Source organism: Dasypus novemcinctus, chromosome 1 (assembly GCF_030445035.2).
Source record: "Dasypus novemcinctus isolate mDasNov1 chromosome 1, mDasNov1.1.hap2, whole genome shotgun sequence".
NCBI lineage: Eukaryota > Metazoa > Chordata > Mammalia > Cingulata > Dasypodidae > Dasypus > Dasypus novemcinctus.
Window position 1 is genome coordinate 166,949,395 of NC_080673.1, and position 16,534 is coordinate 166,965,928.

The 16,534-nt window shown below is 39.1% G+C and overlaps 1 protein-coding gene across 4 annotated transcripts in view; it reads left to right on the forward strand.

Moving 5' to 3' along the window:
• Positions 1-16,086, forward strand: part of UGDH (UDP-glucose 6-dehydrogenase) — a 55,365-nt gene extending 39,279 nt beyond the window's left edge. For all 4 annotated transcript variants that reach the window (XM_071216931.1, XM_058299588.2, XM_071216926.1 and 1 more), the window contains 9 exons: positions 4,643-4,843; positions 4,947-5,144; positions 5,761-5,908; positions 7,223-7,317; positions 11,262-11,392; positions 11,659-11,792; positions 12,271-12,362; positions 12,475-12,585; positions 14,788-16,086. In XM_071216931.1, coding sequence (XP_071073032.1) covers positions 4,643-4,843; positions 4,947-5,144; positions 5,761-5,908; positions 7,223-7,317; positions 11,262-11,392; positions 11,659-11,792; positions 12,271-12,362; positions 12,475-12,585; positions 14,788-14,898 — 1,221 coding nt within the window. In that variant the 3' untranslated portion in view covers positions 14,899-16,086. The remainder of the gene's footprint in view (positions 1-4,642; positions 4,844-4,946; positions 5,145-5,760; positions 5,909-7,222; positions 7,318-11,261; positions 11,393-11,658; positions 11,793-12,270; positions 12,363-12,474; positions 12,586-14,787) is intronic.
• The last annotated feature ends 448 nt before the right edge of the window (positions 16,087-16,534 follow it).

The following is a 16,534-nucleotide window of genomic DNA, read 5'->3' on the forward strand; positions in this document are numbered from 1 at the left end:
TTTTGCATCTGTACCATCAACCACAATTCTCATCCACCTCTGGGTTTACTGTGCTTTTCAGTTCCTAGATTATCCTCCAGAATCCTATCAATTAGCATTTGCATCCCTAGAAACAACCATTTTCAGCCACATTCCCATTTATAAACTTGCTGTTACTCACTGTGTGTTACCATCCACTCTATACATTTCCATACTTTTACAGTAAAGCTAATGAAAACATATTAAACATCAGTAGTCCATCGCAGTCCTCCTCTTATCTCCTTTAAGAATCTACCACCTACCAGCAGGCCTTTTTTTTTTTTTAAAGATTTATTTTATTTCTCTCCCCCCCCTCCCCCCATTGTCTGTTGTCTGTTCTCTGTGTCCATTTGCTGCATGTGTTTCTTTTTGTTGTATCATCTTGTTGTGTCAGCTCTCCGTGTGTGCGGCACCATTCCTGGGCAGGCTGCACTTTCTTTTCATGCTGGGCGGCTCTCCTTACTGGGCACACTCCTTGTGCCCAGTGGGGCTCCCCTACATGGGGGACACCCTTGTGTGGCAGGGCACTCCTTGCGCACATCAGCACTGTGCATGGGCCAGCTCCACGTGGGTCATGGAGGCCTGGGGTTTGAACCATGGACCTCGCATGTAATAGACGGATGCCCTAACCACTGGGCCAAGTCCTCTTCCCCACCAATGTCTTCTTAATATCCTTAATCTCTTTAGTCATGTCATTGAATTTATTAAGAAGATTTGTTTGAACATCTATGATTAGTTGTCTCAACTCCTTTATGTCTTCTTGAGGCTTTCTTGAGGCTTATCTTGTTCCTTTAACTGGCCATATTGTCCTCTTTCTTGGTGTAGATTGTAATTATTTTTGGTGTCTTGACATCTGGCTTACTAGAGTATTTATTCTGGGTGCAGTTTTTCTCTTTAGTTTAGGGCTTTCTTGGTCTTTCTCCCTTACTGGTTGTGCAGTAGGAGCCAAAGATGTAGTTGGTGCTCTAAGCTGTGGAAGCTCAAGCTATCCTCATTGCTTCAGGGATCAGTGAAGCTTCTCCCAACTTTCTCCTTTGCCAGGGATAGGGACAGAGTCACAGCTATGTGGAATAATCCAAGTCAGGCAGGCCTAGATTGTAGTTGCCCAGAGAGACTGATGAAGCTTCATACCCCTTTCTCCCCTGCCTGGGGCAGGGATGGAGCTGCAGGTGTGGGCAGCAATCTATGCAGTGCGGGTCCAAGATGACTGCAGTTGCCCTGGGTAGACTTCCGATTATTCAGTCTGTGCCAGCAAAGTGTACCTATAGTCACCTGGATAGGCTAGTACAGGGCCTGCCAGTTTCCTCCCTGCCAGCGGTGGGGCTGAAGCCTAGGCTAGGGTTACAGGCTGAGCTGGGTGAAAGACACTGGTGCCTACCTTCACTGTGATTTTGCCAGCCCAGCTTCCCTTCATGTGAGGGACGGAGTAAAAATGGCAGCTACTGGTCTCTTTCTGACTTGGACAGGTTCAAACTTTAGCCATTCTTAGGGTTATACCTTAGCCAGCTGAAGTATACTAATCAGTAGCTGAAATTGGTGGCCAACCATCTCTTCCTACTCTGTTTTGGGAAATGGAGCTTCCAACTCCAGCCACAAAATAGCTCCTGGGGCGACTTGCACTGCCAAAGTAGAATGATCACCAGCCTTCGCAGGGTGGCCTGTATTCTCCCAGAGGGGTTGGCGCAGGTCCCCCCAGCTTCCTCCCTACTGGAAGTGGAGCTGGGGTTTATGCATTCTGATCTGGATAGAAAGAAGCCAGTCTCCACCAGCACTGTGATTTTTAGTCTGCCCTACTTCCCCTTGTGCCAGGTGCAGAGTTAAGATGGCAGCTACCAGCCTCTTTCTGAGTTGGACAGGTTCAAACTTTAGCTGTTCTTAGGATTATACTTTATTTATTTATTTTTAAAGATTTGTTTTATTTATTTTCTCTCCCCCTGCCCTCCATTGTCTGCTCTCATGTCCATTCGCTGTGTGTTCTTCTGTGTCTGCTTGCATTCTTGTCGGCAGCACTAGGAATCTGTGTCTCTTTTTGTTGTGTCATCTTGCTGCATCAGCTCTCTGTGCAGCGCCACTTCTGGGCAGGCTGTGCTTTTTTGTGTGTGGGGGCAGCTCTCCTTGCAGGGCGCACTCCTTGCTCATGGGGCTCCCCTACGTGGGGACACCCCTGCATGGCATGGCACTCCTTGCACATGGCAGCACTTGCGTATAGGACAGCTCACCACACAGGCCAAGAGGCCCTGGGTTTGAACCCTGGATCTCCTCTATGCTAGGTGGATGCTCTATTAGTTGAGCCACATCTGCTTCCCTTAGGATTATACTTAGGCTGCCAAATTTACTAATCAGTAGCTGAAGCTGGTGCCCAACCATGTCTTCCTCCCCCTGTTTTTGGTAAGTGGAGCTTCCAATTCCAACTGCAGAATAGCTCACAAGGCAGCACCCGCCTCCATGGCATGGAGTGCTCTACATCAAATCTTCTCTGCAGATGGGCAGTCTCCTCCTCCCATTCCTTCAAGGATGTTGCAGGATGTTTCTCTGATCTCCTGGAGCCCCCATACAGGTGCTTCACCTAGCTCTGGGTGTTTATTGACTGCCCTGTAGTGGGAGCTGACTCTAGGAACTCCTTACTCCACTGCCATCTTGCTGGTTGTCCCCTTATCACTTTTATTTTTTTATCCCCCCCCCTTTTCCCTCCTCCCACCCTGTTGGTTTTTGTTGTCTGTGTTGTCTTCTCATTTTCTCTCCTCTAGGATTCACCTGGATTTAATCCTGGAGTCCCCTGATGTGGAGAGAGGCTCCCTGTCAATTGTGCCACCTCAGTTCCTGGTTTCTGCTGCACTTCACCTTCACTCTCCCCTTGTCTCTCTTTTTTTGATGCATCATCATCTTCCTGTGTGACTCACTCGCACAAGCACTTGCTCACCACACGGGCACTCTTGTGGGCATGCTTTCTCTTCTTTTTCATCAGGAGGCCCCAGGGATTGAACCCAGGGCCTCCCATGTGGTAGGCAGAAGCGCTACCACTTGAGCCACATCCTTTTCCCCTCTGTTGCTTTTAAGTGGCCTTTTTCTCGATCCGGCATTCACCCTGTTACTACAGTCTTAATAACTGTTTTCTGGCACTTTGAGAAAGAATTTTCTGCCAATTCTTGCTGGTTGTTCAAAACTTCTGTGGCAGGACAAAGCCCTGAAGCTTCTTTCTCTGCCATTTTGAACAGGGTAGGTTATGAATAAATTTTTTTATTATCTTCAGAACTCCTTTACCAGTAGAGGCCATCTGATCACTCATTTCCAGCCAAGTTCACTTTACCCCTTACATTAGCCATCTTTGTCCTCTGTGCCTCACAACATCCTGTCTTCCACTTTTAGGTATTTTCCGAAGTTGTTCATACATATGCATTCCTCCTGATTGTCACACCTCAACTCATTCTTTAAGTTTGGATTTATTTTAGTTTGGTTCCTTTATTTAGCCTCTTTTAGGTTACAAGCTTGTAAAGAGAAGAGACTTAATACCTCCTCCTGGCTCAAAATAATTCCTGTGTAGAATTTTAGACTTTTCAGAGCATTTTCCTCTTCATTAGAGCATCATAAAAACTCAAGTGTTAGATTTTAGAGAGAGCGTTATTTTCCAATGAAGTCATTGAGGTAAAAAGGCAGCCACCCTTCGCCAAGGTTCCATGATACAACTAAACCAAAACTATATGCCTAGACTCTGAAATCATGATTTTTCTTTATACTTGAGGGTTTTTTTACACAGTGTTCTATATCCTGAAGATGCTATATAGTTTCCAGCTTTAATGAACCAAGAAAGCATTAGTGAATGATATTGCAAACATTTGTTAGAAGGTATTGATTTAGGTCTATGAAAAATGGGAGTAAGAGAGGACTTTAAAGTTCAGGTTTAAAGACCATAATAAAATATTATAAAGAGAGGTAAAAAGAGAAAATTTAAATTTTATTTCAGCTGCATCCCTTAGGGCTAGAATTAGCTCAATCACCTTATTATCTCCAGGGCTTATCTTGGTCCCTGCCTAGTATGGTATCTGGCACATATATAATAGCTTTTTAAAAAAATTGAATGAATTCTCCAAATGCTTCTGGAATCAAGTAGTTTTTCCCAGTGATTATATTTATAAAATGTTGAAATGGACTTGGCCCAGTGGTTAGGGCGTCTATCTACCACATGGGAGGTCCGCGGTTCAAACCCTGGGCCTCCTTGACCCGTGTGGAGCTGGCCCATGCGCAGTGCTGATGCGCGCAAGGAGTGCCCTGCCACGCGGGGAGCCCCACACACAAGGAGTGCGCCCGTGAGGAGAGCCGCCCAGCGCGAAAGAAAGTGCAGCCTGCCCAGGAATGGCACCGCCCACACTCCCCTTGCCACTGACAACAACAGAAGCAGACAAAGAAACAAGACGCAGCAAATAGACACAGAGAACAGACAGCTGGGGGGGGTTTAAATAAATAAATAAATCTTTTTAAAAAAATTTTATAAAATGCATTATCTCCATGGAAGTAATAAAGAATAAATTGGGACTACTTGACTGGTTAATTGTTGATCCACGATGTATCTTGAGCTCACTGGATATCTCATAGGTATTCTGTTCTTTATCTCCTATATTTTCATCAGGTGAACACTCCAACAAAAACTTATGGAATGGGGAAAGGCCGGGCAGCAGATCTGAAGTACATTGAAGCTTGTGCTAGACGTATTGTACAAAACTCACATGGGTACAAAATTGTGACTGAGAAAAGCACAGTTCCTGTACGGGCAGCAGAAAGTATCCGTCGCATATTTGATGCAAATACAAAACCCAACTTGAATTTGCAGGTACGAAGAAGGAAGCATTAGAATCTGGTTCTTGTGTGAATATTGATACCTTAAAGTTGCCCATAATTTTAGCTTAACATTTTCCTTTGTATTGGGATTCTAGGTATTGTCCAACCCTGAGTTCTTGGCAGAGGGAACAGCCATCAAGGACTTAAAGAACCCAGACAGAGTACTGATTGGTGGAGATGAAACCCCAGAGGGCCAGAGAGCTGTGCAGGCACTGTGTGCCGTATATGAGCACTGGGTTCCAAGAGAAAAGATACTTACTACTAATACTTGGTCTTCAGAACTTTCCAAACTGGTTGGTATTAACATTCAACTCTCCAATAAATTTAAAGTCGAATACTTTTATCTCTTAAACCCAATAAGCTACACAGAGACTTCCTTTTTTTTTTTTAAGGCGGTACCAGGAATTGAACCTGGGTTCTCATACATGGAAAGCAGGTACTCAGTAACAGTGGTTACTGAGCGACCTCATACATGCAAAGCAGGTACTCAGTGGTTACTGAGCAACATCTGCTCAGCAACTTGCTTAATATTATTAAAAGGCTATGTGTTTGAAGTTAATGTTCTTTTATGTTCATATTATGAAATGATTTTCACTAGGGGCATTATATATCAGGGTATAAAATGTTCTGGAAATTGTAAAAGTTTAATAAAATGTAATATAAAATGAAGGGTACATTAAAATAGTAATTTATTTTTTATTACTCTTTCCCTTCTTTTGCTCTTTTTCTTAATTTTCTGTCTTCTCTAATTTAAAACGTTTTCCCTTTTAAACCCATTCATTGCTTCCGCAAAGTGAGCCCATCAATATCTTTTACATTTCTCAATAATTTGCATCAATTTGATGAAATATAATCCAGATGTATAAAATTGCTATTTTAGTTCACCCTACTTTTCCTTTTTTTCAAAAGGCAGCAAATGCTTTTCTTGCCCAGAGAATCAGCAGCATTAACTCTATAAGTGCTCTGTGTGAAGCTACAGGAGCTGATGTAGAAGAGGTAGCAACAGCTATCGGAATGGACCAGAGAATTGGAAATAAGTTTCTGAAAGCCAGCGTTGGTAAATCGAAACTTTCTCTAAATAAAGTGGATTTGTTAAATTGGATCACTAACTTTAAGGAAATCTTTAATACCCTTAAAAAAAAATGAAAGCTTCCATTATACATGTGGCCTTTAACCTACCAGTGACTTTCTAAGTGAGGCAATAGTTACTTATTTTGTTTAATAATTACTGACTAATTAGGTAGAAAAAAAACATAGGTCAGTATTTTAGGAGGGAAAAATTAGTTTAGTTAGAACATTTAGGAGGAATAAGTTTGGGACATCACATATGAAGTAACACAATTAGTAGCTTATTTAAACAAGTAGAATAAATTCCCTTTTGTCTGCTTTTCCTACTAATAATACTTCTGGAAATGTAGCCTGGTGAAATATTTTTGGATATAAGCTAGTAAGGTCGGTGTGAAGATGTATAGTCTTTTACAAATTGGGCCACATTTGTCCTTTTATAATAGCATTTTTAGGGCCCTATGCCATCTCCCACTAGTGGGTCCTTAGCTTTTTCTATATTTCTTTTGAGTTACCATTTAATAAAATATCTGTTTACATAAGGCATATTATGTGCCAGTTTCTGTGCTAGCACTTCATATAATCTCATTTAATCCTTATAAACTTTTAGGAAGCTGCTAGTATTTCCTTTTTAGAGATGACTGAGACTGAGGGAAATTTTTTAACTTGCCTATAGTCATATAGCTAATGAGTGGGCAGGTGTTTCTGACTCCAGAGCCCACCCAGCCCTCTCTATACTGACTGCATTGCACTAAAGCAGGGGTGGGTGAACCATAGCCCTCCGGCCAAATCCAGACACAGCTTCTTTTTGCAAATAGAGCTGTAGTGGAACACAGCCATGCCCATTTGATGTATACAGACATATTATCTGTACTGCTTTTGAGCTACAATGCCTGAGTTGAATAATTGTGACAAAGACTATATGACCCTCAAAGACTAAAATATTTACTATCTGGTTCTTTACTGTGAAAGTTTGCTGACCCCTGTGCTAGAGTAAGAGATGTGAGGCAGTGATACTAGATGAATGAAAAAAAAGTAGATGAAAGAAAACAAACAAAAAGTTAAATGTAGCTATACTAAAACTTCAGAATTTTAGCTAGAAAAATATTTGGAAATAGAGTTGATTAATTGCATGCAAATTTCACCCAATTTACAAACCCCACTAATTTTCTAACATCTGAATTTATTAAAGATTCCAGTATAGGCCCTTTGAATTAGTGTGGTAAAAAGTTTGTCACATAATTTACTGTGATTTTCTTGTCTGCTTCTAAAGTGAAATTATTGTCATTTTTAACTTTTTCTTCAGGTTTTGGTGGGAGCTGCTTTCAAAAAGATGTTCTGAATTTAGTTTATCTCTGTGAGGCTCTGAATCTGCCTGAAGTAGCTCGTTATTGGCAGCAGGTATTAATCTTTATTGTCAATAAATTTTGATTAACTTCTAATTAAAACATGTCACCCTTTGTGAAATTTTTTTCATGAGATTTATTCCAGGAACGCAAGCATTATTATAATCTGTGTGTTTATTTTAGGTTTATTTATTGGGCTTCTGTATTTTTAATTTGTCTCTTTTACTAAGCGACTGCGATAGAAGTTTCTGATAAACCAATATTCTAATTTTATAACTAAATTTGCTCCCAGAGTGCTTCAAATGTTTTCCTTGGCTGTTCAGCAAATACCATGCAACAGCTTGGCTTAAACAATGGGAATTTATTAGCTCACAGTTTTTTGGTTTTTGTTTTTTAAATGAGGTACCAGAGATTAAACCTGGGACCTCGTACATGGGAAGCAGGCACTCAACCGCTGACCTGCTTCGCTAGTTCACGGTGTGGAGGCTAGGAAAAAATCCAGAACCAGGTGTCATCAACATGATGATTTCTTCTGGCATTCTGGATTTGGCTGCTAGTGATCCTTGCTTCTGGGCTTCTCTGTCACATGGCAAGGCACATGATAGCCTCGCCCAGACTCTCCCTTCTCTTCTGGGTTCCAGTGACATTCAGCTTCGGGCTGTTCCCTCTGGCTTTCTCTCTCTCTGTCTGAATTTCATTCTGCCTATACCTGCCTCCAGTAATAGGATTAAGACCCATTCTGACTGAAGTGGGCCACACCTTAACTGAACTAGCCTCATCAAAAGGTCCTACTTACAATGGGTTCACACCCACAGGAATGGATTAAGAACACGCTTTTCTGGTGTATGTATCTACAAACCACCAAACAGAATAAGCAAGGACTATTATTCTTAGTTGCAATTCTTTTTTTTTTTTTTTGCTTGAAAAGCATAAAATAAAATAATGGAAGAACCTGTATATTGCAGTACTTTCAAGTAGTTTGCACATGATGATTCTTCTATCCCTTTCAGTTTCACAGAACTAAAATTAGATACCCTTCCCAAAATGCAAGCATTAAATGAGCTCTAAGAAGTAGAGTTAACATTTATTGAGTGTTTACCATGTGCCAGGCACTCTTCTAGGCACTTTGAATGTATTATCTTATTTAGTCCTCATCATTAATAGAAAAAGAAACTGAGGTTTAGAGACATTCAGTAATTTGCTTAAAGGTATCAGCTATATAGACATACCTTTCTCAAATATTTTTCCTCTGAGTTTATAATTTTTTGGATTTCAGCAGTAGATAGGGATGGAAATCTAAGGAAATGCCGTTTTTTTAAAAAAAGGAAATCATACATTTTTAGTGTCATTTCACTCAATTCAGCATAATGGCTTTATCTTACTGCTTATCATAGGGAAAATGCAAATAAAGACTTGATTTTCTAACAATGTGGATTCATTTTCCAAGCTCCTGGGTTAAGAGATGGCCCCTAGAAGCATAGTCTAAAAATATGTATGTATCAGAAACAAAATGTCTCCTTATATTCAGTCTGGTTACCAACCTGTAGTCTTGTTTATAAACTCCCAGGAAGGTAACAGGTGATCAGTGTCTCTTACTCATAACATTTAGTTAACCTTGTCAAATGTTTGAGGTGTTATGGGCTGTCCAGAGGCAGCTATCACTCTGTGCATTGTTTATTCCCTGCCCACTTTCTATACTTGCACTCAGTTTTAAAGAGCAATTTTATTGAGATATATTCACATACCACACAGTCCATCCAAACTGCACATTCAGTGGCTTTTGGTATAATCACAGTTGTGCATGCATCACCACACTCAAATGTAGAGCATTTTCATTACTACAAAAAGAAAAGTCTCCCACCCCTTAGCAGTCACCTTTTTTTTTTTTTTTTAGATTTATTTATTTTTTATTTCTCTCCCCTTCCCCGCCTACCCCCAGTTGTCTGCTCTCTGTGTCCATTCGCTGTGTGTTCTTCTGTGTCTGCTTGTATTCTTGTCAGTGACACCTGGAATCTGTGTCTCGTTTTGTTGCGTCATCTTGCTGTGTCAGCTCTCCCTGTGTGTGGCACCATTCCTGGGCAGGCTGCAGTTTTTTCATGCTGAGTAGCTCTCCTTACAGGGCGCGCTCCTTGCGTGTGGGCTCCCCTGTGTGGGGGACACCCCTGCATGGCACGGCACTCCTTGCGTGCATCGGCACTGCATGTGGGCCAGCTCATCACACCGATCTGGAGGTCCTGGGTTTGAACTTTGGACCTCCCATGTGGTAGGCAGACGCCCTATCCGTTGGGCCAAATACACTTCCCAGTAGTCACCTCTTATCCTTCTGTCCTTCCCCTGCCATACATATCCACTAATCTAATTCCATCTCTATAAATTTATTTGTATTTACAATTTGTATAAAGGGAATTGAACAATATGCAGTACTTTGTGTCTAGTTTCTGCTGCTTAGGATAATTATCTCTCTTTTGTTTTACAATTGATGAAAACTGTTCATGTAATACTATTCACTACAGTCCATAGTTTGCTTTAGGTGCATTTTAGCTCAAATACCACCCTATTATTAACATCCTGTAATATTAAAATACATTTGTTGATTTGTGGAGAACATTCTTGTAATTGCGCTATTAACCATACTCATAATCTGCAGCAGAGTTCATTATGCTATACAATCCCATGCTTTATTCTTTAGCTTTTCTTCTAGTGACATCCACAACCCTAAACTTTCCTTTCAACCAGTCATACCCCCACATTGGTGCTGCTAATTACATTCACTCTGATGTGCTATCATCACCTCTATCCAATTCCAAACATTTATAATCAACCTTATTACCTAGTCTTTTTTTTATTTCTCTCCCCTTCCCCGCCCCCCCAGTTGTCTGCTCTCTGTGTCCATTCGCTATGTGTTCTTCTTTGACCACTTTTATCCTTATCAGCAGCACCAGGAATCTGTGTTTCTTTTTGTTCCGTCATCTTGTGTCAGCTCTCTGTGTGTGCAGCGCCATTCTTGGGCAGGCTGCACTTTCATGCTGGGCGGCTCTCCTTACGGGGCGCACTCCTTGTGCGTGGGGCTCCCCTACACGGGGGACACCCCTGCGCGGCACGGCACTCCTTGCGTGCATCAGTACTGTACATGGGCCAGCTCCACACCAGTCAAGGAGGCCCGGGGTTTGAACTGCGGACCTCCCATGTGGTAGGTGGATGCCCTATCCATTGGGCCAAGTCTGCTTCCCCTTATTACCTATTCTTTACAAATTACTCCTCTGCTCCCCATTCTCTATCCTCCTCCTCTCTTCTGGTAACCAGTCTTCTAGCTATTAAGCCCATGCCTTTGCTCATTATATTTAGTTCATATTAGGGACATCATACAGTATTTGCCCTATTGTGTCTGGCTTGTTTCACTCAACATAATGTCCTCAGAATTCATCCAGCCTGGACGTAAAGGGTTAACAGGTTAATAGCTCTTTCTCAATTCCATGGGTGGTGGTACATGGCTGTTCTTAGTTGGTGGAGTGATTTGACTGGTTAATTCCAAAAACTTACACTCAATTTTGATGAGGAATGGGGTGTTGTGGAGGCAGAGGGGTGAGCCTATGAGCACGTACTTTGCAGTTTGCTTACAGCCTGACTTTCACAGGGTTTGAAGATGTTGCCTAAGGAAGACACTGTTTTTTATGTACCACATTTAAACTGCTCTCTTAGCCAAACCTCAGATACTCTTCTATTTTAACCTTAGCTGTGCTTCCCATCTTTGCATCCATTTCAGCCTGCTTCATGGGAAGTCAAGCCAAATGAAAGGAAAAATTTTCAGGATGGCTTTAAGGAGTGGATTGGGGTTTTGTTTTGTCTTGTTTTAAACCTGTAGACACAAAAGAGGTTGGTTAATTTTTGCCTTTGGTTACATTATAAACATATTCATAAAATAGTGCTCATCATAAAACTTGAGTAATGTATGCCACAGGCTTTTAATTGATCATTACACAGTTATACGTGTAATTTCAGGTCATAGACATGAATGACTACCAGAGAAGGAGGTTTGCTTCCCGGATTATAGACAGTCTGTTTAATACAGTGACTGATAAGAAGATAGCTATTTTGGGGTTTGCTTTCAAAAAAGACACTGGCGATACAAGGTATCAATTCTTTAAAATATTTCAATCCTCTTTGAGAGTGTGTTAACTTCTTGTCTTAACTTGATTAATTGACTGGTAGATATGTGTATGAAATACGTGTGTGTGTATAGTATAAAGAATAAAAATAAAGTGAGTATCCATATGCTCACCATTCATTCAGTTTAAGAAATAGAATCTTAACTATATCTTAAACACCCCAGGTATTAAAATAAAACTCCATTTAAAAGCTTATATTAAAAATATACTGATTTTTTTTTTCCATTCAGAGAATCCTCTAGTATATATATTAGCAAGTATTTGATGGATGAAGGTGCACATCTCCATGTATATGATCCAAAAGTACCAAGGGAACAAATAGTTGTGGATCTTTCTCATCCAGGTGTTTCAGAGGATGACCAAGGTAAGGCTCTGGGTCTCATGAATTGCTTTGCATATGGACCCCCAAAACATTTTTCTTTCATAGAAATATTTGGTTATTCATCTTTTATCATTTTAATCATTGATAGGGCCTCTTTTCAACCTCATTTCTTTAAAATCAAACTTTTAGGCATTGCTTCATCTCCTTTGCTTTGAAGTGATCAGCCATGGGTAATTTCAATGATTTTTTTCCAGCATATTCCATAAAGCCCCAGAGATTCTAAGGAGATGCTGCTGGGGCAAGGTTGAGTGGTGCACAAGAACCCCATCATAACCCACCCCCTCACACGTCAACCAGACCATTCCGCTTCTGTCACTGTATTGACTTCAGCATGAGCTGGAGATTCCAAGAATCTCCACATTGGGATAATTTTTAATCACCTCACCTCTTCTACAGTCATAATGGTAATAGTTTCAAAATAACACTTTCTTTTTTGTCAAATGTTTTGTTATTGTTATAGTGTCCCGACTTGTGACCATTTCCAAGGATCCATATGAAGCGTGTGATGGTGCCCATGCTGTTGTTATTTGCACTGAGTGGGACATGTTTAAGGTAAAGTGATAGAAATGATATTAGGAAAAATTTGAGAAGTGTTCTGGTATCAGTTAGAGTTAACTGTGTCCCCATGTATGTGTTCTAATTGTTCTTTTGATTCTCTTTACAGGAATTGGATTACGAACGCATTCATAAAAAAATGCTGAAACCAGCTTTTATTTTTGATGGACGACGAGTCTTGGATGGACTCCACAATGAATTACAAACCATTGGCTTCCAGGTAATTGTGATCCTAGACTATTCTTATTTTGTTTGGTCAAGTGCTTTGGGTTTTAGAATTTTAGTATTTTCTCATTTAACGATAACATAGCCCTGGGATAGCATGTCAGTTCTCTGGGAGGTCTCTATGGGATTTGTGTAACTACTCCACTCCCCCCCAAATTTGTCATGACTCTAAAGGTCATTCCAGTGTTGGTTTCCCTTATATAGTATCGAGAATGTCATAAATTGCCTATTACTTAGGGGTAGAATATTTCCTGCCTTTCTTCATATCATGAAGATTAAGTAAGAAAATAGATATGATTATGTTTTGAGAACTGCAGAGTGCTATAGAGTTGTCATATACAGTTATTATTAATGTATGTGTATATACAGTTATTATTACATTAGTAATAAGAATAGTTATTATTATTCCCAGTTGACCCAGTTCCCTTTCTAGTTTTCTCTTCCAAAGGGGATTTGGACAAGAGGTGGGGTGTGATAGCTGGGGTCCTCTTCCTGAGGCTGAACACTTCTTCCGCCACCACCATCACTGGGTGCCCAGAGAAAGAAAGGGTCCCTGGTCAGTCAGCAAGTGTTTGTCCTATACCTTGTGAGTGCTCAGCACTGTCCAGTGCTGAATGAAAAGTATGGGAACTAAAAGAAAGAAAAAGAAAAGTATGGGGGCTACAGTGGTACTAGCCCTCTTCTAAATCTAAGTGTGCCAATTAATTATGAAATGTTTAGAGAGTTTACTAGAAACGTCTAAGCTTAACTGGAAAAGTCCATTTTATATGCTACATCTATTTCAGTTCTACCAAGGATCCCAAAAGTGTTAATAAGGAAGAACTATTTTCCATTTCCTCTTAGCAGCATGTGTATGGTAGTGGGAGGATAAAGAAATACACAGGAGATTGCTGTCAGCATAGGCCCCAAGCTGAGCAGGAAGGCAGCTAGTTGTGTGCTTCTACTAAGCGCCAGCTGTCTTGGAGAGGTACTCCGAAGGTGTCATCTTCTGTTCAGAAATTTCTCACCTAGTTCTCTTAACCTGTCACTGACGTGTTGAAGATCCCTTCTTATTTAGAATTTCTCATTCGTGAGAGATGTGCTTGTAACAAGAATCAGATGCCATCTTTGCCTGTTAACACTCCCATCCAGAGCTTCGGAGCTCTTCTATGCCCCCTTCCATAGTGAGTAACAACATGAATATTTTTCCCAGTTTTGATTCAAACTGAGGTATGTTATTTTTAAAAGCAAGGCATAGACACATTTTCTTTCACTCTTGTTTTACTCAACTAAGGGAGAGTATATGTAGAGAGGTACAAGTTTAACATAAGTTTGAGTTCTTATAAATGTTAACTTTCCCTAGTAAGAATTTAAAAAAACAGAATTGTAATCTCTAAATAAAGAGAACTTTAAAAATTGCTAAATGAACAACTGATTAATACAGAGCAAAAGCCCTTTATTCATGATATTTGTCAGAAATAAATCTTAATTTTTAATTCAAAAGAATTTATATGAAAATTGAGTAGTCTATCTCTGCTGTGGAGGGGAGATGAACTCATGATTATTAAAATAGCAGTGTCTTTAAAGATTGATGATTTTGGATATATAGAAAATGGCTAAAATGAGGTAGGAAAAATAAAAATTGAGAACGATTTATTGAAAACATCTGTATGCTAGACACTGTTCTGAGCACCTTTTCTAATTTAATTCTTACCACAGCCCTTTTGCGAGCTAAAAAAGACCTAGAGGGTTTAGGAAGCATGGTAAGAGTCAGTCAGGATTCTAAGCAGGGTCTTTCAGATGCCGAAATTTGAACTCTTAAAAACTATGCTATTACTACTTAAACAAGTTTTTTAGAAAAGGGGAAATGGGAGCGAGAATAGAATGTGAGAGAGAACATGAACTAACTGAATCTGGTCCAAATGCTACTAAAGCTGTAGTTGTATATGATTCTTGGAGAGTGTCCGGTGGTGGGAAGAGCAGGAGTGAGTGTTTCTAGATATGAATATGAAAAGTGGAGTATAGATTGATTCTAGAAACATAAAAAATAGTGAAAGAACCAAAGATATAGCAATCCAGACAACGTGAGAAACTTTTCCTTTTGTTAAAAAGAAAATGTAGGTTTTTCCCCTTAATACACTATATCATAGAGATCTTACATTTCTGTATTATGGTTAATAGTTGTCTTTCTAAAGTCTTTTTTTTTTTTTTTTTTAAGATTGAAACAATTGGCAAAAAGGTATCTTCAAAGAGAATTCCATATGCTCCTTCTGGTGAAATTCCAAAGTTTAGTCTTCAGGATCCGCCTAACAAGAAACCCAAAGTATAGACATTGCTGTTTTTATTTGTATTTTCTTGGTACTTCAGGATAAGAAATATATCTATCTGATATTAAATGGTAAATAAACCAAGTGTTTTTAAGGAAACAAAATTATTTTTTTAATAATCAAATTTATACTAGCTATTTGGGTATCAGCATATCCAGTAATTATGAATCTAGAATATTTTTTACATATTTTTATAGTATTGTTACCTCAGTTATTGGATGGAACATAATCATGTTGGTTTTAATCGTGTCAATTTTTGTAAAATAAAAATTAAACTTCAAACACTTTACAAAATGTTCATAGGCAGCACTTTAATGTCCCATTATAAAATGAAAAGCATGCTTCAGTTTTCCTGGTCCTCAGTTTAATGTGCATTTGGAAGACATGAAATTGCAATGCTAAATCCTGTTAACCTTTATCATGTTAACTTTTCAGAAACTATCATGGAGACATACAGATTTCTGGTTTAATAGGGTAAATTGTTTTCCAACCCACTTCTTTTCGCTCTGAGCTGAGAAGGAGCATGCAATGGATAGAATGGGGCCTTTTGTGCTTTAGTGAACATTTTTTTCTATGATTCCATTTTAGAAATAACCATATAAGTGTGGTCTAGTTAAAGTTCCCTTGCTTCTTTTGTTTTAATGAGCTGTGTCATTGTTGTTTTTTATCCCTATAAAGGTGATCGTTGTACATTTCCAATCAATCCAAATATGATTAAGAGGCATTTTTCTAAAAAGAGACTATCAGCAATGTAGTCTTTTTCTCTCCTTTTATTTCTTAGTTTTTCTTGATTGTCATTAATTTTTACTCCAAGAGCCAAAAAAGAAATACTTTGCCTTTGCATTCTTATTTCTTTTAATTGTAATTTTTCTCTTTTTTTTTAAATAAGAATATAATCTCATGTATAAACTTGAAGTAGATTTTATAAATTATGTACGTCATTCTTCTAAAGTAAGGATTTTTATTCATATGTATTTCCATCCACTTTTTTCTTAGGTTTGTTTTTGACTTTAATATTTACATTTTTTTCCTCTTGTGTTTACTTGGTTCTGCTGAGTGTGTGCAAACTGAGTTAAGCAAAAACAGGCCTCATCCTCTAGGAATTTTGCAGTTCAGAAAGCAGACAGACAAATTTAATATGACAGAAACATCTGTATCAAACATAAATAAAACATACTTTGCATCAACAACCATGTGGGTGTATTTTGTGTAATAGGGCAAATAACTAATGAGTCACGGTAGTCTGACTTTAGAAGGGAAAAATTTCCCTCCTTCCTTTTTCTGAGAAAAGAATATTGCATCATTCCCTCAAATGATGCAAGACAGGGAGGGAATTATGTTCAAATACAAGAATGTTTGAACATAAGAGTAGGACTTACTCTTGAGTCTTCAAAGTGAGAGGGAGCTTATTAAAAGAAATTTATTTTACATTTCTGCTTGAAAATATTTTGTGGTCTATTTAATAAGTTTATATTCTAATAAAAGTAGATTACAACCCAAAGATGTCTTGCTAAAGTAGATAGAATTAGTCACTTGCTTTAAGTTGCAGGGTGTTTCAGTGCCTACAATTGATGAGCACATCATTATGTGTAAAATATAATTACTGATTAAAAGGTAAAAATAAGTTGAAACAGAAAA